The following is a 27,521-nucleotide window of genomic DNA, read 5'->3' on the forward strand; positions in this document are numbered from 1 at the left end:
AAAGTGTTGACTATTTTTTAAATCTTTTTTGGGCTCACAATGTAGCCAATACTCCCTTTCCTTTGATTCTTTCAGAACGAGGAACGCTTACGACAGGCAGTTGAATTACTAGGAAAAGCCTCCAGATTGCTAGTACGAGGACGCAGGTAAGTTGTCTAAAATTGTATTCATGTGTCCATTTATACTTTGAATCCTCATTGAGAACTGTGAAGTAATTTTAGAGAAAGTTTGTTAAATCTTTTTGGTGTAAGCCATAAACAGAACAGGCTACCCAGTAGAAAAACTGACTTCTGCTAGTAAACCAAAACCAAACCAGACCTGTTACCATCAGGTCGTTTCCGACTCATGGCAAACCTGTGTGTTAAAGAGGAGGACTAGCTTGGCTGTAATCTTTGTGTGTGTGTGTGTGTGTGTGGTTATTTTATTTTTATTGTGCTTTAACAAAGTTTACAAATCAAGTCAGTCTCTCATACAAAAATTTATATGGACCTTCCTATGTACTCCTAGTTGCTCTCCCACTAATGAGATAGCACACTACTCTCTACCCTGTATTCCCCCTGTCCATCCAACCACCTTCTGTCCCCCTCTGCCTTCTCATTTCCCCTCCAGACAGGAGCTGCCCACATAGTCTCATGTCTCTACCTGAGCCAAGAAACTCACTCCTTACCAGTATCATTTTCTCTCTTATAGTCCAGTCCAATCCCTATATGGAGAATTGGCTTTGGAATGGTTCCTGTCTTGGGCTAACAGAAGGTCTGGGGACCATGACCTCCAGGGTCCTTCTAGTCTCAGTCAGACCGTTAACTCTGGACTTTTTAGGAGAATTTGAGGTCTCCATCCCACTGTTCTCCTGCTCCATAAGGGATCCTCTGTTGTGTTCCCTGTCAGGGCAGTCATCAGTTGTAGCCAGGCACCATCTAGTTCTTCTGGTCTCAGGCTGACGTAGTCTCTGATTTATGTGGTCCTTTCTGTCTCTTGGGCTCATAATTACCTTGTGTATTTGGTGTTCTTCATTCTTCTTTGGTCCAGGTGGGTTGAGACCAATTGATGCATCTTAGATGGCTGCTTGCTAGCGTTGAAGACCCCAGACGCCACTCTCCAACATGGGATGCAGAATGTTATCTTTATAGATTTTATTATGCCAATTGATTTAGGTGTCCCCTGAAACCATGGTTCCCAGACGCCTGCCCCTGCTACTCTGGCCTTCGAAGCATCCAGGTTATTCTGGAAACTTCTTTGCTTTTGGTTTAGTCCAGTTGTGCCGACCTTTCCTGTATTGTGTGTTGTCTTTCCCTTCACGTAAAGTAGTTCTTATCTACTATCTAGTTAGTGAATTCTCCTCTCCCTCCCTCTCTTCCTCACCTCGTAACCATCAAAGAATATTTTTTTCTGTGTTTAAACTCTTTCTTGAGTTCTTATAATAGTGGTCTCATACAATATTTGTCCTTTTACAACTAATCTCACTCAGCATAACGCCTTCCATATTTCCTCCATGTTATGAAATGTTTCACAGATTTATCATTTTTCTTTATTGATGTGTATTATTCCATTGTGTGAATATACTATAATTTATTTATCCATTCATCCATCGAGGGGCATCTTGGTTGTTTCCATCTTTTTGCTATTGTAAACTGTGCTGCAGTAAACATGGGTGTGCATATATCTATTTGTGTGAAGGCTCTTGTTTCTCTGGGATATATTTTAAGGAGTGGGAGGGATTGCTGGATCATATGGTAGCTCTATTTCTACCTTTTTAAGGAAGCCCCAGATCGATTTCCAAAGTGGTTGTACTATTTTACATTCCCACCAGCAGTGTGTAAGTGTTCCAGTCTCTCTACAGCCTCTCCAACAGTTATTATTTTGTGTTTTTTGGATTAATGCCAGCCTTGTTGGAGTAAGATGAAATCTCATTGTAGTTTTGATTTGCATTTCTTTTTTTTAATGGCTAAGGATCGTGAGCATTTCCGCATGTATCTGTTAGCTACCTGAATGTCTTCTTTAGTGAAGTGTCTGTTCATATTCTTTGCCCATTTTTTAATTGGGTTATTTGTCTTTTTGTTGTTGAGTTTTTACAGTATCATGTAGATTTCAGAGATCAGATGCTGATCGGAAATGTCATAGCTAAAAACTTTTTCCCAATCTGTAGGTAGTCATTTTACTCTTTTGGTGAAGTCTTTGGATGAGCATAGGTGTTTGATTTTTAGGAGCTCCCAGTTATCTAGTTTCTTTTCTGCATTGTTAGTAATGTTTTGTATACTGTTCATGCCATGTATTAGGGCTTCTAGTGTTGTGCCCATTTTTTCTTCCATGATCTTTATCATTTTAGATGTTATATTTAGGTCTTTGATCCATTTTGAGTTAGTTTTCATGCATGGTGTGAGGTATGGGTCTTGTTTCATTTTTTTGCAGATGGATATCCAGTTATGCCAGCACCATTTGTTAAAGAGACTTGTCTTTTCCCCATTTAACTGACTTTGGGCCTTTGTCAATACCAGCTGCTCATATGTGGATGGGCTTATGTCTGGATTCTCAATTCTGTTCCAATGGTCTATGTATCTGTTGTTGTACCAGCACCAGGCTGTTTTGACTACTGTGGCGGTATAATATCTTCTAAAATCAGGTAGAGTGAGGCCTCCCGCTTTGTTCTGTTTTTTCAGTAATGCTTTACTTACCCAGGGCCTCTTTCCCTTCCATAAGAAGTTGGTGATTTGTTTCTCTATCTCATTAAAAAACATCACTGGAATCTGTGAAACATTTCATAACATGGAGGAACCTGGAAGGCATTATGCTGAGCGAAATTAGTCAGAGGTAAAAGAACAAATACTGTATAAGACCACTATGATAAGATCTTGAGAAATAGTATAAACTGAGAAGAACACATACTTTTGTGGTTACGAGGGGGGCAGGGAGGGAGGGTGGGAGAGGGTTTTTTACTGATTAATTAGTAGATAAGAACTGCTTTAGGTGAATGGAAGGACAATACTCGATACATGGAAGGTCAGCTCAACTGGACTGGACCAAAAGCAAAGAAGTTTCCTGGATAAACTGAATGCTTCAAAGGTCAGCGGAGCAAGGGCAGGGGTTTGGGGACCATGGTTTAAGGGGACTTCTAAGTCAATTGGCAAAATAATTCTATTATGAAAACATTCTGCATCCCGCTTTGAAATGTGGCGTCTGGGGTCTTAAACGCTAACAAGCGGCCATCTAAGATGCATCAATTGGTCTCAACCCACCTGGATCAAAGGAGAACGAAGAACACCAAGGTCACACGATAACTAAGAGCCCAAGAGACAGAAAGGGCCACATGAACCAGAGACCTACATCATCCTGAGACCAGAAGAACTAGTTGGTGCCTGGCCACAACTGATTACTGCCCTGACAGGGAGCACAACAGAGAACCCCTGAGGGAGCAGGAGATCAGTGGGATGCGGACCCCAAATTCTCACAAAAAGACCATACTTAATGGTCTGACTGAGACTAGAGGAATCCCGGCGGTCATGGTCCCCAAACCTTCTGTTGGCCCAGGACAGGAACCATTCCTGAAGACAACTCATCAGACATGGAAGGGACTGGACAGTGGGTAGGAGAGAGATGCTGATGAAGAGTGAGCTATTTATATCAGGTGGACACTTGAGACTGTGTTAGCATCTCCTGTCTGGAGGGGGGATGGGAGGATAGAGAGAGTTGGAAGCTGGCAAAATTGTCAGGAAAGGAGAGACTGGAAGGGCTGACTCATTAGGGGGAGAGCAAGTGAGAGTATGGAGTAAGGTGTATATATGTGACACTCTGCCTTGATTTGTAAACGTTCACTTGAAGCTCAATAAAAGTTAATGAAAAAAAAAAAGTCACTGGAATTTGGATCAGAATTGCATTGTATCTATAGATCATTTTTGGTAGAACAGACATATTTACAATGTTGAGTTTTGGCTGTAATCTTTATGGTAACAGATGGCCACACCTTTCTTCCTTGTGATCTGGGTAGGTTTGAACTGCCAACCTTTAGGTTAGTTGAGCGTAAACCACTTGTGCCATGTGCCACCCAGGCACATTTAATTAAATATTAAAAGATACCTGCTGTTCTGCTGTAGTCTAATGTTAAAATTTATTGTTCATTGTGCTGCTAGCAGTAAAAACTTGACTCAGCAGCATGAGAGCAGTTTTCTTAGTTTTCTTGATCTGTCATTTGATTAGATTATGATGTCTGTCTCTTGAGAATCATATAAACCCAAAACCAAAACCACTGCCGTCGAGTCAATTCCGACTCATAGCAACCCTGTAGGACAGAGTAGAACTGCCCCGTAGAGTTTCCAAGGAGTGCCTGGCAGATTCAAACTGCTCACCTCTTGGTTAGCAGCCATAGCACTTAACCACTACGCCACCAGGGTTTCCTGAGAATCATATATAGGGGCATAAATGACCGGGTATGCTAAATGCTCACCCGTGAAAATTGGGCAGGATCTTAACAGCCAAATAGTGTCATTAAGTAGGGCATTTAATTTGTTATTATTTAAACTTAAGTCCTAAGGTACCAATAGCTGGATCCAGAAAGGTAGAGTCCTATTAGATACCCTCCCTTTTTTTTTAAACTTCACCTCAATTTAAGCTTAATGAACAATTTCAGTAATAAAATTCTGTTTGCCAAGATCTCACTTAATCATATTTTAATATAAACACTTTTTGGAGACTCTAAGTTTGAAAGTAGGTATCTTGATTGAAACTTGCCAATAGCTGTCCAGTGAGAGAAGAGACACAGGTATGTTTTGCCAATGAATCAAAAACAAATGACTGAAGAAGAATCTGTTGATTGCTTTCTGAGACTGAATTAATTGTTTTCTTCGTGGAGACTACTGTTGTTGTGTGCCGTCGAGTCGATTCCAACGCATAGCCTATTCAGACAGGTTTAGCATAGCGTCAGAATAAATGAATCTATAATGAATAACTATTAAACATTCTCATTTAGATACACTACTTTGTAGGACCTTCTTTCATGGATTATTTTTTATTTATTTATTTTTTGGGTCTAAATAGAGTAACAATTTTTTGTGTGTTCAAGACTTCTTTATTAAAGCATGTGACAAAATTTAATTTATAAATCAGCCTTAGGCCACTACCTTTATTCATCTTAGTAATCATGGCTTCCCAGAAATCAAAGGGACTGAAATGCTAACTCATGCGATTCCTAGATTGTGAATGGTGGTCTAAAAAGTTTAGTCTCCGAGAGTGTTTCTCATGGAAACAAAACTGATAATGGTGATGGCTCCCAGGCTGTTGCAAAATTGCTGAACTCTAAGGTCTTACCTGGATTCTGACTCATATGAGCAGAGGCCCTGCAGTATAGAATAATGGCTTTTACTTTCCTCTACAGAGCAGATAGGAGGCAAGTTTTGGCATACTTTTTCCTCCTTTTCTTATTCCCACTTCCTAGCGGCCCTCTCCCACGGTTCCCAATGCTTATAGAGTCCTGGGCCCCTTACTGTAGGACCCCACTCATGGTATTGGAGGTCGAAGGCAGAAGGTGAGAACAGCCCTGAATGGAAGTCTGCTGTGTTTCAGCCACACTAAAGTACTCCTGCTTTTCACACCTTTTTTCTTGGCGTCTCAAACAATAGATTGCCTAAAACTGTGTTTTTCATAGGGGAAGTAGCAAAGGGGAGAGGAGGGCAGCCCAAGTCTGCTCACGGAGAACTGGAGAGCTTTCTCCAACTACATATATAACTACATATATATGTTCCTCTGAGAGCTCCACTGGGGTGGTGGCCAACATCATTCTAAAACAGTTACCAGTTGGTTTTGACATGTGTAATGAGAACTGTGATTTTTAAGACAAGACCTGCGGTTTCTTCCAACTGTCAGTGGAGCAGAAGGCACTGAATGGAATGAGCACCAGAGTGAGACTGTTGCATAAGTGTGTTTTAAAGTTGGATATTTATAAATCTGGGCAACTAATGTGGTCTTTTATTTTGTGAATTTGTTTTAATGCCTTTTTTTTTCTTAGTAAATTACATTTTAAAATTATAAAATTTTATAGAGTATTTGAACAAAATTAATTTTATGGGAATATACTTTATGAATTATATAACTGTAAAAACTGATTTAAATTTATTCAGGAGTATGTAGAAATGGATATATTTTGAAAAGTATCACTGCATACTTATAGTATGAAGGAATTTAAAGTTTTGGCTGCTAACGAAAAGATCGGCAGTTCAAATCCACTGGCCACTCTTTGGAAACCCTATGGGGCAGTTCTGCTCTGTCTTACAGGGTCACTATGAGTCGGAATTGACTTGTCGGCAACTGGTTTGGTTTGTTGGGTTTTTTTTTGGCACAGCATTTGTAACAGGAATTTCAGTAGTGCAGGGTAAGGAAAAACTTGAAAAGTTTATACTAATGGAAAGATTGTGATAAAATTTATGTAATATTTGAGTATCTTGAATATGTATTTAGATTACAATCTGATGGGAGGCTATTAAATGCCTAAAAGAACTCAAAACAGGTGGTAATTTTATGCTTTACACAAATAACATCTACAAAAAAAAAATTTTTTTTATGGAACATGGCATGAAAATTTAAATTTCATGCTTGTTATATTAAGTTAATACATTTATGTTTTACATTAATGTAAGACTAAGATTTAATCCTTAGTTATAGTTTAAGTTATAAATTAGCAAAATTAAATGATATACTTGGTATATTCATATTGTTGTTAGGTGCTGTTGAATTGATTTTCAACTCATAGTGACCGCGTGTGACAGTAAAAGAGCCCCATAGTGTTTTCTAGGGTGTAATCTTTACAGGAGCATATCACCAGCTCTTGTTCTTGTGGAGCGGCTGGGTAGGTTCAAACTGCAAACCTTCTAGTTAGCAGCTGAGCACTTAATCGTTGCACCACCAGGACTTTTTATATTTATATTTTTATTTATATTAGTCTCTTGCTTTTCCTTCATTTCTGGAGAACCATAATTCAGAAATGATTCAGAATTTTATTTAGGAAGCCTCTAAAAAACCAAAACCAACCAGTTGCCATCAAGTTGATTCTGACTCATAGTGACCATATAGGACAGAATAGAACTGCCCCATAGGGTTTCCAAGGATTGGCTGGTGGATTTGAACTGCCAACCTTTTGGTTAGCAGCTGAGCTCTTAACCACTGTGTCACCACGGCTGCCTCTTGGAGGACCTTAAAGTTAATACTGAACCAGTGCTTGTTCACTCTTAGAAAAGGCCTTTTCAACAAGCTGGTTGTGACTTACAGGTAAGATTTACATCCCTGTTCCTTCTAGGGAAGACTTGAAGCAAATGAGTAGGTTGGGTACCCTGTGGTTAACTCTCATTGAACGCTAATCCAGAGCTCTGCAGTGTTTCCAACAAGGAGGAGAATCCTACTCCATAACCAATCCTGTGCCCCAACTTAAGACTCACTTAGCAATGAAAAGTGCTTCCTCCCTGCAGATTGGTTGAGACTTCTTTAGATTCTAAATGTAAGGAGGACTCTGTGTGTGTGTGTATATGTGCTTTTCTTCTTTTTTGGTGAGGGGTGTACTAATTGAAGATAATCATTAAGTTTCTGTCTTCTGTAAGTGTGTCCTGTTCATTGTAAATCCATCAATAACTGAGGTGAAAAATATAGAAACAGGCTTATCAGTAATAATAATAAGATTAGTTGGGAATATGGTGAAAGGCTGAAATGTTTTATAAAGAGTTGAAAATATATTTTGAAGTTCAGGAGATAGTTGGGGCCAGAGGAAGAGTTCGCATCATTCTGAGGAAAGTGTCACTTGAAAGCTGGGAATGAAATGAGGTCCTTTCATATGCACGTAATTTCTGTGGAGCTTATATTTTATTTTATTTGGGTCTAATTCTTTTTTTGAAATACAGGGAGATAAAAAGAATTTATCCTCTTTTCAAGTAAAACCAGATACATTTTATTTTGTTATGACAATGTAGAAATTACCTGATGGGGAAATTGAAGTTATCTCTGTTTCATTATAACAAGTAACAAATCATTCCTGGAAACATTTGAAAAAGGTAGCTTTATATGCCGGTGCCATGGACTTTTAGCAAAATTAATCAGTTTTTTTGACACCCAAAACTAGAAATACCAAATCCGTTGCTGTCAAGTTGATTCCAGCTCATGGCCCTGTGTGTTAAAGAGTAGAACTGCTCCATGGGGTCTTCTTGGCTGTAATCTTCACAGGAGCAGATCGCCAAACCCATATAAACGTACAGTACTTCTACTGGATGACGTTTTGCTCGTTCACTATTAGCACATGGAAATGCTATTTTTATGTCAAGGAAATAGACAACGTGTGTGAAGAATGTAGCTTTTACAATTAAATATATAAAAAAGCTTAAAATAGTGAGATTCCTAGTAGAATGATATAACCTGGACATTATGTTCAGAGAATATTCTGATTTAATTTATAGTACAGGCTCTGTGGTAAGCTCATGGTTCCAGTTATAAATGTAGTCCCCACAGTATTAGTTTGCTATTTTTGCATAACTAATTACCACAAAACTAGCAGCTTAAAACCCATCTATTATCTAACAGTTTCTGTAGATCAGGAGTCCAGGCACAACATAGCTGAGTTCTCTGTTCAGGGTCACATAATATTAAAATCAAGGTATCAGATGGGGCCGCCATCTCATCTGAGGTTCAGGGTCCTCTTCTTACCTCACTGGTGTTGGCAGAATTCATTTCCTTGTAAGTGTATGACTGAGGTCCTTGTTTTCTTGCTAGCTGTTGTCCAAGGACCACTCTAAGCTCCTAAAGGTCTCCTGCAGTTCCTTGTCCTGTGGCTCCCGTAGGCACTTGACAGCATGGTAGTTTGCTTCTTTTTTGAGGTCACCAGTAGCATGTCTCTGTAACTTTCCATTTCTCTAGCTGCAGGAAGGGCCTAGTCCCTTTTAAGTATTCTCCTGATTAGACCAGGCCCATACAGATAACCTCCTTTTTGATTAGCTCAGAGTCAGCTGATTGGTATCCTAATCATTAGAGTGATAGCCCATCATATTCAGAGGTTGTACCCACACTCAAGGGGAGATTATACAGGGAGTGTATATGAGTATATAGGAGGGGGTGGGAATCTTGGGGACTGTCTTAGAATTTTGCTGCTATACTGTGATGGTTGAGGTTGTGTGTCAGCTGGCTGGGCTATGATTCTTAGTGGCTTGGAAGTTATATAATTGTGTACTTGGGCAATTATGTAATGATGTACTTCAGCAGTTAACGTAATGTTTTAATTTGGTAGTTATGTGATGATATAGAGATCCTCTATGATGTGATCAGACAATGAGTTGTAAGGGGAGTTTCCCTCTTTGCGCATGAGCTAGCAGCCTGTCATCTGACCTATCGATCTTGGGTTCACCAACCCCTGCAGTTACGTGAGTCAGGAGAAGCCTCCAGTCTGACACCTGACCATGGACTTGGAACTTGCCAGCCTCTACAATGTGAACCATTTCCTTGGAACAAATCTCTCTATATATACACACTTCACCGGTTTTACTTCTCTAGAAAATCCAGCCTAAGATGTTTGGTACCGAGAGTGGTTCTAGAGAAACACAAGCATAAGGATGAGTTTTCTAACTTGGTTCTCAAGTCTGACTAGTCTTAAAGGTGCTGAGGACTCAGCCTCGAGTAATGAAGAAGGCACTGCTAATCCATGGTGTGAGGTGGTGTCATGGATTGAATTGTGTCCCCCAGAAATGTGTGTCAACTTGGTTAGGGCATGATTCCCAGTATTGTGTGGTTGTCCTCCATTTTGTGATTGTACTTTTATGTTAAAGAGGATTAGGGTGGAATTGTAACACCCTTACTGGGTCACATCCCTGATCCAATGTAAAGGGAGTTTCCCTGGGGTGTGGCCTGCACCACCTTTTATCTCTCAAGAGATAAAAAGGAAAGGGAGGTGAGCAGAGAGGACCTCATACCACCAAGAAAGCAGTGCCAGGAGCAGAGTGCGTCCTTTGGACCCAGGGTCCCTGTATGCAGAAAGTCCTAGTCTGAGGGAAGATTGATGAGAAGGCCTACAGAGAGAGAAAGCCTTCCCCTGGAGCTGACACACTGAATTTGGACCTTTAGCCTACTTTACTGTGAAGAAGTATATTTCCCTTTATTAAAGCCATCCGCTTGTGGTATTTCTGTTATAAGCAGCACTAGATGACTAAGACACGTGATAATATTAACACGTAAAATATTACCACAGTAGATCAAGTATTGGTGAGAAGTGAGGCTCTTGATGATCACATGTTTGGTACTTTTCTACAATTTTGTCGGAATGAGAAGTATAGGGAAGCTGATTGCTTGGTCCTACTTGTGCTAGGCAAAGTGGTGAAAGAAAGAGGTGAGCTCAGGGCTTCAGAGTTAGAGCTCAAGCGCCGTATAAAAGACCTCAAAGTTGTCACTTGTGCCCTGCAAGCAAGCTTTATTTCTTGTGGTAACACAACTGGTATTGTCGAAAGCCAGTTCCAGAATTTTACCGTAAGAGTGGCAGAATTACAACACCAACCAAATTGCCGACGTAGAACGCGTCTGAAGTTAAAATAAGGCCATTCATTGCAAAGAAATGGGACCCAGAATCCTGGGATGGGAACATATAGGCAGATAATCAGGAAGCTGGGGACATTGAACCCCTAAATTCCGCTAAATCACTCCTGCCAACAGAACCAGCCTCTTTCTCCCATCCGAAGATATTACTCCATCTTTGTCTGGTAAGCCACACTCCAAAATAAAACCATTAGCTCTTCCACCCCCATCTGATGAGATTAACCCAGCTGTGTCTGAAGAGTCTTTGTCTGAGTTGTCACCAGATCGGAGTCTGAGTCATTGCCTGGGGCATTGCCTGGGGTAGATGCCTTACAACCCACTGCTGAATGTTCCCATGACCTATCCCCACCACTCATTTTTGCTTGTAGACCTATAACTAGACTTATGTCCCCGTGAGCCCCAAAAGGCGAAGTATAGAGTATGACCCAGGAGGAGGTACACTACACTCCAGAAGAACTGCCTGAGTTTTCTAGTATGTACACACAGAAATCTGGGGAATATGCGTGGGAGTGGCTATTAAAGATACGGGTTAATGGTACAAGAAAAAGAAAGTTGGATCAGCCAGAATTTATTGATATGAGCTCATTAAGCACAGATCCTTCATTCAGCGTCTCAGCTAGAGAGGTAAGAAAAGGTTATTTTTATTTGGTTGGTTGGTTCAGTGAAGCATGGATTATGCAGTGGCCTACACTGAATCAAGTTGAAATATCAGACCTGTCTTGATATACGGTAGAAGAAGGTGTCCAAACACTTAGGGAAATTGGCATGTTAGAGTGGATTTATCAGGTTAGACCCACAGACACATGGAGTACCCAGAGGACACACCTTTAACACCACGGTGAGGAACAAGTTTGTTAAGGGAGCCCCAACATCCTTGAAGATATTTTGATTGCTATTTTGTGTAAGTCAGATTTGACAGTGGAAACTGCCCTAACTGAATTAAGACACGTAATTACAATGTGGCTAATTGGACCCCGTGGTGGTAAGGGCCAAGTGGCAGCACTCAATTGACAAAGACAAGGTGGGCGTGGTTACCATAATGGACAGCAAAATCAGAGCACTAATCAGAATAATCTGACTCAGATTGACTTATGGTGTTTGTTATTTAGTCATGTTGTCCCTAGGAGTGAAATAGATGGAAAATCTGCTAAATGTTTACTTGATCTGTGTCACTATGTGTCGGAATGGACTAATGGCAAAGGTTTTTTGTTTTTGTTTTTTTTTTAGGGATATAAGCTGGAGAATTCTAGGTCAAGTGAACAGCAGTCTAACTTGAATTGCCAGAATAGACACGGCCCCTCCATTTCCAGACTTTAGCGAGTTTACAAATCCACAACCCCTTGAATGAAGGGGAGACCGGGTATTCTTGAGGAAGAAACCCACTACACTGTCGAAAATTTATACTGTTATTTTTTTCCCAGTCTTTGCCAAAGGAGTCTGCAGCCTTTTACAAGAGTGGCAGTTCATTGGGGTAGAGGAAATAAATAGACTTTTCAGGCATTCCTGGATACTGGCTCTGAACAGACAATAATTCCAGGAGACCCAAAAAGTCACTGTGGCCCACCAGTCAGAATGGGGGGCATACGGAGGTCAGGTTATTAATAGAGTCTTAGCCTAGGTTTGTCTCACAGTGGTTCCAGTGGGGTCCCCGAACCCATCCTGTAGTGATTTCACCAGTTTGAAAATGCATAATTGGAACAGATACACTCAGCAACTAGCAGAACATGCACATTGGATCCCTTACAGGTGAAGTAAGGGCTGTTAAGGTAGGAAAAGTTAAGGGGAAGCCATTAGAACTGCCCCTACCTGGGAAAATAGTAAACTAAAAGCAGTATTACATTTCTGGAGGGATTGCAGAGATTACTGCCACCATCAAGGACTTTAAAGATGCAGGATTGGTAGTTGCCACCACATCCCCATTCAGCTCACCTATTTGGCCTGTGCAAAAAACAAATGGATCTTAAAAAATGACTGTGGATTATCGTAAATTTAACCAGGTGGTGACTCCAGTTGCAGCTGCTGTTTCAGATATGGTTTCATAGCTTGAGCAAATTTATACATCTCCTGGTACCTGGTATGCAGCTATTGATCTGGCTGATGCCTTTTCTTCATATGTGTTTCAAAGGATCAACAGAAGCAGTTTGCCTTTAGCTGTCAAGGACAGAAATGTACCTTCACTGTCCTACATCAGGGGTATATCAGGTCTCCAGCCTTCTGTCAGATCTTAGTCTGTGGGAACCTTGATCACCTTTCCCTTCCACAAGGCGTCACATTGGTCTGTTATATTGATGACGTTATGCTGGTTGGACCTAGTAAGGAAGAAGGGTCAGTGACTCTGGACTTACTGATTAAACATTTGCGTGCTAACCAAAAAGAAAAAAACCAAACCTATTACCGTTGAGTCAATTCCAACTCATGGTGACCCTATGGCACAGAGTAGAACTAGTTGCCCCATAAGGTTTCCAAGGAGCAGCTCGTAGATTTGAACTGCTGACCTCTTGGTTAGCAGCCGTAGTGCTTAACCACTATGCCACCAGGGTTTCCAGTTGGGCCTTAGTAGGGACTAAATGCTTAATCATGGGCCACCAAGTCACCATGCAGCATAAACTGCCCATGAACTGGGTGTTATCTGACCCACAGAGCAATAAAGTCAGACATGCACAGCAGCACTCCATCATTAAATGGAAGTGGTATATACGAGATTGGGCCCAAGCAGGACCTGAAGCCACCAGTAAGTTGCATGAGGAGGTGGCCCAAATGCCCATGGTCTCCATTCCTGTCACATTACCTCAACTCTCGTCGTCTGCACATGGAGGTCCTTATGTGATCAGTTGACTGAGGAAGAGAAAACTCGTGCCTCATTTACAGATGGTTCTGTGCAATATGCAGGCACCACTTGGAAGTCAGCAGTGGCAGCACTACAGGTGCTTTCTGCAGCCTCCCTCAAGGACTGTGATGAAGGCAAATCCTCCCAATGAGCAGAACTTTGAGCAGTGCACCTGGATGTTTGCTGTACTTACAAGGTGTCATGGATTGAATTATGTCCCCCCCAAAGTGTGTCAACTTGGTTAGGCAGTGATTCCAAGTATTCTGTGGTCGTCCTCCATTTTGTGATTGTAATTTTATGTTAAAGAGGATTCGGGTGGGATTGTAACACCCTTACCAGGTTACATCCCTGATCCAGTGTAAAGGGAGTTTCCCTGGGGTGTGGCCTGCACCATCTTTTATCTCTCAAGAGATAAAAGGAAAGGGAAGCAAGCAGAGAGTTGGAGACCTCATACAACCACGAAAGCAGTGCCAGGAGCAGAGCGAGTCCTTTGGACCTGGGTCCCTGTGCCTGCGAAGCTCCTCAACCATGGGAAGATTGAGAACAAGGACCTTCCTTCAGAGCTGACAGAGAAAGCCTTCCCCAGGAGCTGACACCTTGATTTTGGACTTTTAGCCTACTTTACTGTGAGGAAATAAACCTCTCTTTATTAAAGCCATCCACTCGTGGTGTTTCTCTTATAGCAGCACTAGATTACTAAGACAATTAGAAGTGGGTAGATACACAATTGTCTAGTGATTCATGGACTGTGACCAGTGGTTTGGCTGGATGGTCAGGGACATGGAACCAGTGTGATTGGGAAATTGATGACAAGGTGATAGGGAGAAGAGGTGTGAGATAGGCCTCCCTTAATGGGCTAAAGAAGTGAAGTTATTGGTGTCTTATGTGAATGCTCACCACAGGGTAATGTTGGCCGAGCAGAATTTTAACAAGTGGATAGGATGACATGGTTTGTGGAAACCCGTCATCCTATTTCTCCATCCACTCCCATCATTGCCCAATGGTCTCTTGAGCAAAGGGGCCATGGTGGTAGGGATGAAGGTTATGCATGGGCTCAGCAACATGGACTTCCATTTACAAAGGCAGACTTGACTATAGCCACTACTGACTGCCCAGTCTGCCAGTAGCAGAGACCAACACTGAGGCCTGAAATGGCACCATTCCTAGAGGTGATCAGCCAGCAATCTGGTGACAAGTTGATTACATTGGACGGCTTCCATCATGGAAAGAACAGCCTTTCTTTCTTAATGGAATAGGCACTCTGGATACGAATTTGCCTTCTCTGCACTTAATGCTTCTGCCAAAACTACCATCCATGCACTCACAGAATGTCTTATCCACCATCGTGATATCACACACAGCATTGCCTCAGATCAAGGGACTCACTTCACACCAAATGAACTGTGTCAGTGGGCCCATGCTTATGGAATTCACTATTGTTAGCATGTTCCCCATCATCCTGAAGCAGCTGGCTTGATAGAATGATGGAATAGCCTCCTAAAGACACAATTACAGTGCCTCTTAGGTGGCGGTACTTCGCAGTGTTGGAGCAATGTTCTACAGGAGACTGTATGTGCTCTAAACCAGTATCCAGTGTATGGTGCTGTTTCTCCCATAGCCAGGATTCGTGGTTCCAGGAACTAAGGAGCAGAAATGGGAGTGGTACCACTCATTATTATCTGTAGTGACCTACTCACAAAATGTTTGCTTCCTGTCCCTGCCACACTATTCCAAAGGGAGGAATGCACCGTCCTGGTGACACAACACGAATTCTATTGAACTAGAAGTTAAGAATGCCACCCAGCCAGTTTGCCTATGAATCAACAGGCAAAGAAGAGAGTTACCATATTGGCTGGTGTGATTGATCCTGACTACCAAGAGGAAATTGGATTGGTGTTGCATATGGAGGCGAGGAAGATTATGTTTGAAATACAGAAGATCATTTTGTGTGTCTCTTAGTACTACCATGTCCTGTGATTAAAGTCAGTGGAAAACTACGAGTCCAACTTGACTACTAATGGCCCAGACCCTTCAGGAGTGATGGTTTGGGTCACCCCCAGCAGGCAAAGAACCATGACCAGCTGTGGTATTTGCTTTGCAGGAAAAGGGAACATGAAATGGGTGGAGGAAGAAGGTAGTTCTAAATACCAGTTATGGCCATGTGACCAGTTGCAGTAATAAGGACTATAATTACTATGAGTATTTTTTTCTCATATGCGTGCATCAAATATTTTTGTTTTCTTCACTTGGAAAATATGTAAATGGTACTAATGCATTTTTTGGTTATATACATGTTAGTTGTATCATTTTAGGTGCAAGTATGACTGTGTAAATGTCTTCAGAGATTGTGTATGGTTTAAGGAGATGTGTACAGGTGCCAAGTTGAGAAGGGGTGGACTGTGACGGTTAACGTTGTGTCTTAACTTGGCTGGGCCATGATTCTCAGTGGTTTGGCAGTTATGTAATGATGTAGATTGAAAGTTATGCATTTTGGCAGTTATATAATGATGTACTCATTCTCCATGTTGTGATCTCATGTGATCAGCCAATTTGTTGTAATGAGAATTTTCCCCAGGTTGTGGCCTGCATCCAGTATATATGGACATCCTGGCAAAGCTCACTCACTTGCTCTGGATCCTGCATCTGGCTGATCATCATCTGACCTCTGGTTCTTGAGATTTGAGCTAGGGACCTGTGTTATTACCTGCTGGTCTTGGGTTTGTCAGCCCTTGAAGTTGTGTGAGCCAGGAGAAGCCTCCAGCCTGACAGCTGACCCATGGACTTGGGACTTGCCAGTCTCTACAACTGTGTTAGCTGTTTCCTTGAGATAAATTTATATATATGTATGTGTAAGTGTGCATATATATATACACACATGTATATGCTTCACTGGTTTTGCTTCTCTAGCAAACCCAGTCTAAGACACATACCAATTTAGAAGCTGACTTTTTTCCAGAAAATTATTGAGTTGATCTTTGGAAATTCAGAATGCATTTCTATAATGAACAGTATTTTATGAAGCACTGGGTTGCCTTGGCAGCCCACAGAAATTCAGTTTAAATTACAGTGTAACAATATTACTATAAATCAAACCACTGTGTATTTGTATATATGCACTTAAAAAATATTAATATACAAAAAACAGAGCATATAATACAACATTTTTGTATTTTTAATTTGGGTTACAGTAGTACACCTCTCACCTCTGTATCCGTAACAGTGCAGACTCCTTGCCCTTTTCAACTTTTGAGTTGTGTGAACTTTGCAACATCAAGACACTGGAGTTACTAACGATAGCCTCTGACTCTTCATTGGGATGAAAGAAATGGGTGAAGACTGCAAAATTCATCCAGTCAGGAGTTAGATGCTAGTAAGGGAGCCCTGGAATTAAGAAAATAATAGAATTTAACAAGGAGATGAAAATCTGGTTATAGTATGATGGAATTAGGACCACAGAGCTAAGAAAGGATTAGGGTTTTGGTGGGTTTCAGGGAAAATTTTTGGTGCTGCTTTTCCTCTTCATTCTCTCATCTGGGTATAATAGAAGAAGAAAATGTGTGAGAGTGGATAGAAGAATAATGAATGCTGAAGATCAAAGATGGCAGGAAGGACTTTTTTCTAGCCCTCTAACTTGGCTTCCCTCCATTGCTGCCCTTTTAGGCATAGTGGGGCTTGGTAAGGGTAACTGAGTCATCAGTGGGGTAGGGAGTGATGAGAGCAAAGGTGGGAGAAATGATTGTTCAGCAGGGGAGGAGAGTGTTCTTGGGGCTTCTGAATGGCCTTTTCATTGGAGGGAAATAAATCTGAAGTAATTAGCTCTAGAATTGTCCCTGATATATTTCACCAAGCACTTTGTTGAATTTGATCACTCATTAATGAATGACCCTTACCAAAGGTAAAAATCCTCATTTGAAGTAACACATACTTAAGTTCTTTTGTTTTGCCTGTCAGCTTGATGCCTAAAAGAGGGAACCGGGTATTTAAAAGACAAGTCTGATAAGCAGAGCATCAGTTATGGTGCAGTTGCTAAAATGCCTCATGTCTTCTTTGTTTCTCTCAAATCTGTAACATTAAATACATTACAAAGGTGACCACTACCATAAGTTGTTTAGACCTGCTTTGCTTAACATTTCTTTGTTTTGTCTTTAGGTTTGATGAGGCGGCACTCTCTATTCAGAAAGAAAAAAATATTTATAAGGAAATTGAGAATTATCCAACATGTTATAAGGTATTCTTTAAAAATTTTCATTTTTAGCTTTACATTAGATAATTTTTCATATTGGTGTAAATACTTAGAAAGGATTCTATGTATATTTGTATATTTTTGTAAAATAATACTTTATGGGCTTCTATTTCTGACTTAGATGGAATAAGTCCACTATAGCTTCTCTCTGTCCTGCTGGTTATAACTAAAACTTCTGGGCTAAAAACAAAAAGCAACCGCCAGGGAACTCTGGAAAGTAATAAAAGCAGGTGAATTGTGGAGGGGAGTGAAAACTTGGAGAAGCATCTGAGAGTGTGTTTCCCAGATTTTTTCCTTCTATTTTCTTATACGTCGTTATCTTTAGACAAACCTCCAGTTACGGAGCTGGGCAGCAGAGGCTCTAGCAGCTACAACTCTTAAAGAAATCCCATCTTTCTAACCAGAGGAACTGGGAAAGGAGGCCCCATTTTTCTCCTCTTCTGGCTTTACTCCGAGGAGAGGCCCTAGCTGTAGAGCTACAGCAGTAATGGACCCTTGTTGTGGAGCTACAGCAGCTAAAACTCCAGAAGAAATGTAATCCCTTTGACCAGAGAACCTGGGAGCTGAGAGAACAAAGGAAAAATTCAGAAAGGAGGGAACTGGAAACGGGAACCCCCAAGTTTATATGTGGATCCATGTAAGTGTTGGGTTCACTCCCCACTAAAAGCATAGCAAAGGCTTTGAGAACTGAAATAAGATTTTAAACCACCACCACGAAGTCCCAGACTAACACAAAATAGGCCCAAATAGGAATGCAGAGTTTCAAAAACTGAAATAAGATTTAAACCACTGCCCAAGTATCGTGTGTGAGACAGACCCAAAGCAGCATAGCAGGGGCTTTGAACTAAGAACCACCACCCAGCAAACGTGAGCCCAAACGTGCAGTCTGAACATAATTGGGAGGAGTGCCAGCTAAAACAAAAACATCAGTTTCTTCTCAGAATTATAGCAGAGTCTATATAGCATAACATTCAAAAATGTCCAGGATATAATCCGAAATTACTGGACATATAAAGAACCAGGAAAATATGACCAATTTTTAAAAGAAAACCGTGAGGTGACTCAGATGTTGGAATTATTAAAGATTTCAGAGCATCTATTATAACTGCTCCAAGAGGTAAGGTAAACACAGTTGAAATGAATGAAAAGATTGAAACTATAAAAATTAACTAAATGGAAATCTTAAAACTGAAAAATATATGAAATAAAATACTGGGTAGGCTTATTTTCATGGTAGAGATGATAGAAGAAAGATACAGTGAACTTGAAGATAGCTTCATCGAAGTTATCTGAAGTGTAGAGATAAAAAGGTTGAAACACAGTTTGTGAAGAGTTCTTTTGCTGATAAGATTGTATCAGTAAATCCTTGATCTTATTACTGCTTTTGTTACTGACTTATAAATGATATTATTTCTCTTGTCCAAAGTTTTTATTCGTATATCTTTTTCCTGTGTTGTCTCTAAGAATTCCAGAGTTTAATTGTAGAGTTATGACCTCCCTTCCCCCCACTTTTTTATTCCAATTTCAAGATGAAATCTAAATACAGCTTTAAAAGAAATTTTCTTTAAGATGCGTGATGTTTGTTTTCTAAAGCTTCATTAGTCAAAGTCTGGTCCTCAGACTAGCAGTATGGGTACCACCTGGGAGCTTGTTAGACATGGCAGAATCTGAGGCTTCCCTCAGCCCTACTATATTGAAGTCTGCATTTTGACAAGATCCTGGGTAATTTGTATGCACATTGGAGTTTGAGAAGCACTGTATTCTAGGATATTTTCCCTCAGGTGTCCTGCAGAAGTTACTATAGAGTTTTTAAATCTCTCTGTATACAAACCAAGACTCTGAATGTTAAATTCCAGATGTTTTTATTACTGCCAGGAAATTGGCTTTATTACATAAATATAAATTTGGGCCGTAATCACCTCTTTTGTTTTAGAAAACAATTGCTCAAGTCCTAGTTCATCTACACAGAAATGACTACGTGGCTGCAGAAAGGTGTGTCAGGGAGAGCTATAGGTAAGACATTTGGCTAGCTGGGCTTGACTTGGCAATTAACATTTCTGTTTCTTAAACTAAGATTGCTGATTAGACATGTGTTTCTGGCTGTGAAACTTTTCCCCCCTAATAAATCTTCATAGCAATGGAAGCACTTGATCACTATTTCAGCTTTTACAGCAAAATTTTTACAACTCGTTGCCTAGTTTTCTGTTTTTCTTGTGAGAACTTAGTGGGGTGAATGACTGTAATGATTGTGTTATATTTGCTTCCTAAGAAAAAAATAACGAAGAAAGTTTTTAGATAGTATGTTGCAGGAAGATCAGAATAGATGATATTCTTGTTTGAGATGTTTGAAAAGAGCAGCCTCAGTCTCGATACTGTTGACGTTTGGGCTGGATAATTATTTGCTGTGGGGGGCTGTTCTGTGTTGTTAGGATATTTAACAGTACCTGTAGCCTCTGTCCACTAGCTGTTAATAGCACCCCCTCACTCGTAGCCGTCAAAAATGCCTCCAGATGTTGCCAGATGTCAGCTCAGAGGTCTGTGGTTGAGAACCATTCTTTTAGGGAGAAGGTGCCAAAGTGTGAAGTGTGTTTCTTGTAGCATACCAGGGTTCAGTGGGAGTGAGGACTGTGCTGCCCTAGAACAACTTCTTGAAGGATACGACCAGCAAGACCAAGACCAGGTGTCAGAGGTCTGCAGCTCTCCGCTTTTCAAGTACATGGACAATGACGTAAGTTGGCCTTTGTAGTTGGTTTTATTTCCACTTGAAACAAAGAGGCTTTTAGTAAGATTATTTTTCTCCTTTGTACTTAGGAGACTTTGCCTCCTGGTTTTTACCTCAAGCTCTACTAGTCAGAAAGGAACCACTTCCATTGCATTTCATCGTAAATTAGGTTATTTGGATGTAACCATATGGGTTAACAACTCTTTACTTATCCACCCATTTCTCATTTTTCAGCTTGTCCTTCCATCTCTTGTCCTCTATAGATTCAACAGCTTCCCAACTAACCAGTTGCTTAGTGTACGAAGTTTCTTTTAGGCTCACTGCCTGAAAGAGGTCCATTATGTAGTAGCCTGTGCAATTAAAGAGACGTGTTAGATTCCTACTTCTGTGACAGCTAGCTGTATGATGCAGGTTATTAATTAAATATTTCTGAGCCTCAGTTCACTCATCTATGAAAGTGGAGCTAACGGTATCTGTCTCTCAGGACTGTTGTGTTTCTCAGTGTGTGAGAAAGTTTCACATGATGCCTCATACATACAGTGAGCCACGGGTATGAGTTGTATTCTTTTTATTTCCCTTTTTTGGTAGATTTGTGAGCACTTGTTAATTTGGTGTTGCAGCTTTAGAATGTCATCACGCCAGCAAGATAGTTTTAAGACCTTCAGTTTTCTATAATGATGTATGTAGAGGAAACAGTTTTTTTCTGGATAAATTCTTGCCTAGGCTTCTGTAAATTTGTATATACTTGGGAAGAATCTGTCCCTGGCTCGTATGCGACATTTCCTCAGCAGACCTTTGTTCCATGGTCCTACAAGTGTGGCATGTCCGGATGATCTCCATTTCCCAGTTGTGGCGTGTAACTGACACAGGGTCGTGAATTACCTGATGGCTGGCTGAGCCACGTGGAGTTGTCTGTCTTTAAGTGGTAGTGTTTGCTTTCATGAGGGTAGAGGGCTAGTATCTGTATTTGTAGGGATAATTGTTGTTGAGACATCTCATGGCTATTCTCATTCTCCAGCTTCTAAGAATACGTTTTATTGTTGGCAGTACGCTAAACTGGGCCTAAGTTTGGTGGTTCCAGGAGGGGGAATCAAGAAGAAATCACCAGCAACACCCCAGGCCAAGCCTGAGAGTGGCGCCACAGCCACAGCCGCTGAGGAAGAGGAAGACGAGTACTCAGGAGGACTGTGCTAGCATTTTACTTCGCAAGAAAGAAAAGGAAGAAGAAAAGGAAAAATTCTGACATGCCTTTTCATGGACTTGGAACTTTGGATATTCCATACGTCATTACAGTAGCTATTTGAATGCTAATAAAGATTGTAATTTTCAGTTAGCATTTCCCAAATCACCCATCTGTATCCACTTACCTGTGAAGCATTTTTCTTTTCATGATAAGAAGTTTAAGACACCAGCAGAAATTAACAGAAATGTACTGTCATGTTTTAATGCAGTAGGTTTTAAAATTTATGAGCCAAATTGTAGACAAACTACATTCTAAACAAGTGAAGCAATAGACATAGATATTCTTTCCTTTTGGGCTCTTATAATTTATTGTTGGAGAAGTTTCTTTTCGTTTTATTTCATAATTGCTGCTAAAAGTAAGGTTTACTGCTAAAAATAAGCGCTAAAAATTTTGTTTTGAAAGGAAATTTATACTCCATGATATTATATACATTTAAACTATTAAATATTTTCAGAGGTAAGATTGGCACAGGAAGCTATTTTGAGCCTTACAATATTATTTAGCCCAATTAAAAAACGTATTTAAGGTCTTATACATGCGTTCGTAAAATTCGAAGGTAGCATATTAAATCATTTTGTAAATATCTTCAGTTCAGGGCATTTCTTTCACCTAAAAAAAAAAAGAGTGACTCTCCAAACTTACTTGGTTCTTGACTAACTGGAAGCTCTGGAGACCTTTTTTATGCATTCTAAGAAAGGTAATGTTTCCATCAATCCTGATAAATACATCTTTATCCACCAAAATAATTTCTGATTTATATAGAGTCATAACTATTATATTTGACTGTAACTTGGACATGGGAGATGCTGTATAATACAGAAAGTTTGACGAAAGGGGAAATTACTTTTGAAAGGCGTATATTTAGAACATTGTGCTGCCAATGGTTTAATCCTTTAGTAATTTCCAAAAATGTTATTTTCGAAGAAATCTTTTTTCAGCCTGCATGGCTTAGGCCCCTGTCATTTGGAAGGAGACTCGGATACAGCCATTTGTGCAGTCACAGGCAGATGCTGCCTGAGCCGTTCCCTGCTTGGTCACACTCTGTCTGGCCGTACTGGACGACACCTCACTGAGTGTCGCGTGCTTCTTTAGTTTTGCTAGACTTCCAAAACATGCAAAAGTTGATTGTCGTAAGTGGTTTTAGTCGCAGTTCGTTCCATGGGAGAGCTTAGACAGAATACCAGCCTCATTTTGCAGGTGTGCTTGGATAGAGAAATCTTTATTGAAGGCCTGATGCAAAACACTAATGTTTTAATTCCTTGAATTATGTGCAGAGTTACGCTGGTAGCAGCTTATTTTCAGTAATTGCATCATGATTAACTTTGAACAATCTGAATAAAGCTGTATTTAGGCATTTGTACTTAAAGACATATTAATGTTTCAAAGATCTCCTCGTTGCTGCTCTGCCCTTTAGATCCTCTCTGAGGCTTCTGTAGTCGTAAATAAGTGCTCAACTGAGCTAGGTCGTAAGCTGTTAAGCAGACTTGGGCAGTGCTTTAAAGATGTTTCAGATCACCTGTTCATAGACCGTATTACCCATTACAGCTTTGAGGAGTTTTCTGGTTTATTTTTTAGTTTTATTCTTTTCTTACATACTGAAAACTAAACAAAAAGTCCACCTGTAGCAGCAGTGCAGCTGAGCCTAAACAGTAAACAGCTGCAGCCTCCTCACACCCCCCGGCCCACATTGAACAACTAATACGCAGTACTTGTGTGGCAGCTATTTCTTTGGTGGCAGGGTTATTCTCTGTGGCATCTAGTGAAAAGCATATTTTACATGTTTATTGCATTTTATTTTTTCCCTTAACGTAAATTTTTTATCCTGAGAATATAGTGAGAAGCGGAGAGCTTGCTGTTCATCGCAGGAAGAGGTGTTCTCACAACTCCAGCATCATCACTGTGGCCACAGTGGCATTCTGCATGAACATGCCCAGAACCTGTTAGTCGGTGCTCTGTTGGGTTGGGAGGTCCGTCCACAGAGTATATTTAATAGATCGAATTTATTTGTACATGTGCAGAGTATGTTATTTGTGTATGAAATCTGTGCTTTATTCCTATTTCTTTCTCAGCTCTATGATGAGTAGAATATTAAATGTTGTTATGGAAATGCAGATTATTGCTTGTATATGAAGATAATTATGAAAATAAAATCTGAAACTATATAAATAAGTTCACTCTTCTCAACTATTTAGCTTTGCTGGTTAATTCCTTTTTTTTTCCCAAGGACACATTTTCTAAATTATTCATTTGATTCCACACCACACGCACCTGTTGCCATCGAGTCGCTTCCAACCCAGTGACCCTATAGGACAGAGTAGAACAGTCCCATAGGGTTTCCAAGGAGCCACTGTTAGATTTGACCTGCCAACCTTTTGGTTAGCAGCCGGTTAACCACTGCGCCATTTGATTCCAGGTGTGTTATATAAGAGTGGCATTTTGTCTGTCGTTTTCAGTTGTATGATTCTGCTCTTTGGGAGTCAAGTTAGGTGCCTTTGGGAGTTACTGTAAACTCTTTGGGGAAATTCCAGCATGGCACAAACAGTTAACACACTCAGCTGCTAACTGAAAAGCTGAGATTCGAGTCCACCTCTTTCAAGGTGCATCAGAAGAAATGCTTGAAGATCTATTTCCAAAAAATCAGCTACTGAAAACCCTATGAAGCACGGTTGTATGCTGACACACATGGGGCTGCCGTGAGTTGAAATTGACTCGACAGCAACTGGTTTAAACTATTTAGACTTTTAAAAATACTAGTCATCCAGTTACTAGTCATCTAGTTGACATAGCAACAATTGTGAGGATGGCACAGGACCAGGCAGTGTTCTGCTCTGTTGTAGATGGGGTCGCACAGTGACACCTGGTGACAGCAGCACAACACTTACCCAGTTAATGTGGTTCTGTGCTGTCTGGTGATCTGGAAGGCTTTAATACATCTTCCAAGAGAATAATTCTTTCATTGAGTTTAACGAAATAAAACCCTAAGATGAGGAGGCTAGGAAAATGTGACGTGGCATTGTTTTACAATTACATGTAATTTGCATCTTTATTACTAGTTTATTTATAATTAATCAGACATTTATTGATGGCTTACTGTGTAATATTGTCCCTGACTTTTATGGAATGGAAAGTGGTAATATAATTTGATGCCTGGATTTCGTAGAAGCTGGAATAAGAAATGTAGCATAAAGAGTGGTTCTTGGACATAATGTAGTTTTGTGTATCTTTAAGAACCCCTTGGTGTGTTCTAAGTGTGCTCTGTGATCACCGTGGCATTTGTAGCAAGTAAGATGAGTTAGCCAGAAGGATAAACAATCCATGTCCCCTTAACCAACAACCCCCAATTGTTTTCATTAGGCTACTACAAATAAACAGCTCAATACTGACTCTAATTTGGTGAGTTAATTTTAAGGACATTAAAAATGTTTTGAACAAAGGATCGAGACAAACATCAATTTTGAAAAAGGAAAGCAAACCTCTTCCATTTGAGTGTTTTTTTCATGGCCAAGAGACCTTTGTGTATGAAGAGAACTTACCTGGATTTTAATTAATATTCAAGGACAATGAATAAAGTGTTGCCAAGTAATTAACCCAACTTACAAACTTTGCTGTCGAGTGGATTCTGACTCATGGCAACCCTATAGGACAGAGTGGAACTGCCCCATCAGACTTCCAAGACTAAATCTTTGCAGAAAGAAGCAGATTGCCACATCTTTCTCCCGAGGAGTAGATGGTGGAGAGCCCTGGTAGCACAGTGGTTAAAGCACTCAGCTACTAACTGAAAGGTCGGCAGTTTGAACCCACCAGCCGCTCTGCTAGAGAAAGATGTGACAGTTTGCTGCCATAGATTGTTGTTGTTAGGCGCTATCTAGTCTGTTCAACTCATAGCGAGCCTGTGTACAACAGAATGAAACACTGCCTGGTCCTGCGCCATCCACACAATTGTGGTTACTCTTAAGCCCATCGTTCCAGCCACTGTGTCAGTCCATCTTATTGAGGGTCGTCCTCTGTTTCACTGACCCTTTACTTTACCAAGCACGATGTCCTTCTCCAGAGACTGATCCCTCCTGACAACATGTCCAAAGTATGTGAGATGTAATCTCACTATGCTTGCTTCTGTGGAGCATTCTGGTTGTACTTCTTCCAATACAAGATTTGTTCATTCCTTTAGCAGTCCATGGTATAATCAGTATTCTTCTCCAACACCACAATTCAAACATGTCAGTCCTTCTTTTGTCTTCCTTATTCACCGTCCAGCTTTCACATGTATAGGAGGCGATTGAAAATACCATGGCTTGGGTCAGACGCACCTTAGTCTTCAAGGTGACATCTTTGCTTTTCAACGCCTTAAAGAGGTCTTTCGCAGTAGATTTGCCCAATTCAATGCGTCTTTTGGTTTCTTGACTGCTGCTTCCCTGGGTGTTGATCATGGATCCAAGTAAAATGAAATCCTTGACAACCTCAATCTTTGCTCAGTGTATCATGATGTTACCTATTGGTCCAGTTGTGAGGATTTTTGTTTTCTTTTTATGTTGAGGTGTAATCCATACTGAAGGCTGTAGTCTTTGATCTTAATTAGTGCTTCAAGTCCTCTTCGCTTTCAGCAGGCAAGGTTGTATTATCTGCATAACATAAGTGGTTAATGAGTCTTCCTCCAATCCTGATGCCCCGTTCTTCCTCATATAGTCCAGCTTCTCGGATTATTTGCTCAGCATACAGATTTAATAGGTATGGTGAAAGGATACAATCCTGCCAAACACCTTTCCTGACTTTAAACCATGCAGCATCCCCTTGTTTTGTTTGAATGACTGCCTCTTGATCTGTGTACAGGTTCCTTATGAGCACAATTAAGTGCTCTAGAATTCCCGTTCTTCGAAAATGTTATCCATAATTTGTTATGATCCGCACAGTTGAATGCCTTTACATAGTCAGTGAAACACAGGTAAACACCTTTCTGGTATTCTCTGCAATTTCTGGCAGTTCCCTGTCAATATACTACTGCAGCTGTTTTGGAATGATCTTCAGCAAAATTTTACTTGTGTGTGATATTAATGAAATTGTTCAATAATTTCTGAATTTGGCTGGATCATCTTTCTTGGGAATAGGCATAAATATAGATCTCTTCCAGTCGATTGGCCAAATTTTTCGGCATTGAAGAGAGTACTTCCAGTGCAGCATCCGTTTGTGGGAACATTTGAATTGATATTCTGTGAATTCCGGGAGCCTTGTTTTCCGCCAGTGCCTTCAGTGCAGCTTTGACTTCTTCCTTCAGCACCGTTGACTCCTGCTCATATGGTACCTCCGGAAATGGTTGAACATCAACTAGTTCTTTTCGGTATAGTGACTCTGTGTATTCCTCCCATCTTCTTTTGATGCTTCCTGAGTCATTTAATATTTTCCCCATAGAATCCTTCAATATTACAACTTGAGGCTTGAGTTTTTTCTTCAGCTCTTTCAGCTTGAAAAATTCAGCACATGTTCTTCCCTTCTGGTTTTCCATCTCTAGGTCTTTGCACATGTTATTACAATACTTGGTCTTCTTGAGCCACCCTTTGAAATCTTCTGTTCAGCTCTTTTTATCATTTCTTCCTTTCGCTTTAGCTACTCGACATTAAAGAGCAAGTTTCAGAGTCTCTCCTGATAACCATTTTGGTCTTTTCTTTCTCTCCTGTCTTTTTAATGACCTCTTGCTTTCTTCATATATGATCTTGATGTCATTTCACAACTCGTCTGATCTTTGGTCGTTATTGTTCAATGTGTCAAATCTGTTCTTGAGATGGTCTCTAAACTCAGATGGGATATACTTAAGGTCATACTTTGACTCTTGTGGATTTGTTCTAATTTTCTTCAGTTTCAACTTGAACTTGCGTATGAGCAATTGATGGTTTCTTCCACAGTTGGCCCCCGGCCTTGTTCTGACTGATGATATTGAGCTTTTCCATCATCT

General features: G+C 40.4%; 1 protein-coding gene across 9 annotated transcripts in view; it reads left to right on the top strand.

Annotated features, from left to right (window-relative positions):
* The window catches only part of NAPG (NSF attachment protein gamma), a 38,513-nt gene extending 14,767 nt beyond the window's left edge, over positions 1 to 23,746 (top strand). For 8 of the 9 annotated variants that reach the window (XM_003406386.4, XM_023543985.2, XM_010586854.3 and 5 more), the window contains 5 exons: positions 76 to 146; positions 17,519 to 17,597; positions 19,546 to 19,625; positions 20,211 to 20,340; positions 21,382 to 23,746. In XM_003406386.4, coding sequence (XP_003406434.2) covers positions 76 to 146; positions 17,519 to 17,597; positions 19,546 to 19,625; positions 20,211 to 20,340; positions 21,382 to 21,528 — 507 coding nt within the window. In that variant the 3' untranslated portion in view covers positions 21,529 to 23,746. Of the gene's footprint in view, positions 1 to 75; positions 147 to 17,518; positions 17,598 to 19,545; positions 19,626 to 20,210; positions 20,341 to 21,352 lie in introns of all 9 variants that reach the window. The other variant, XM_023543987.2, reaches the window with a different exon arrangement.
* Positions 23,747 to 27,521: the final 3,775 nt, after the last annotated feature.

This window comes from Loxodonta africana, chromosome 11 (assembly GCF_030014295.1).
Source record: "Loxodonta africana isolate mLoxAfr1 chromosome 11, mLoxAfr1.hap2, whole genome shotgun sequence".
Lineage (NCBI taxonomy): Eukaryota > Metazoa > Chordata > Mammalia > Proboscidea > Elephantidae > Loxodonta > Loxodonta africana.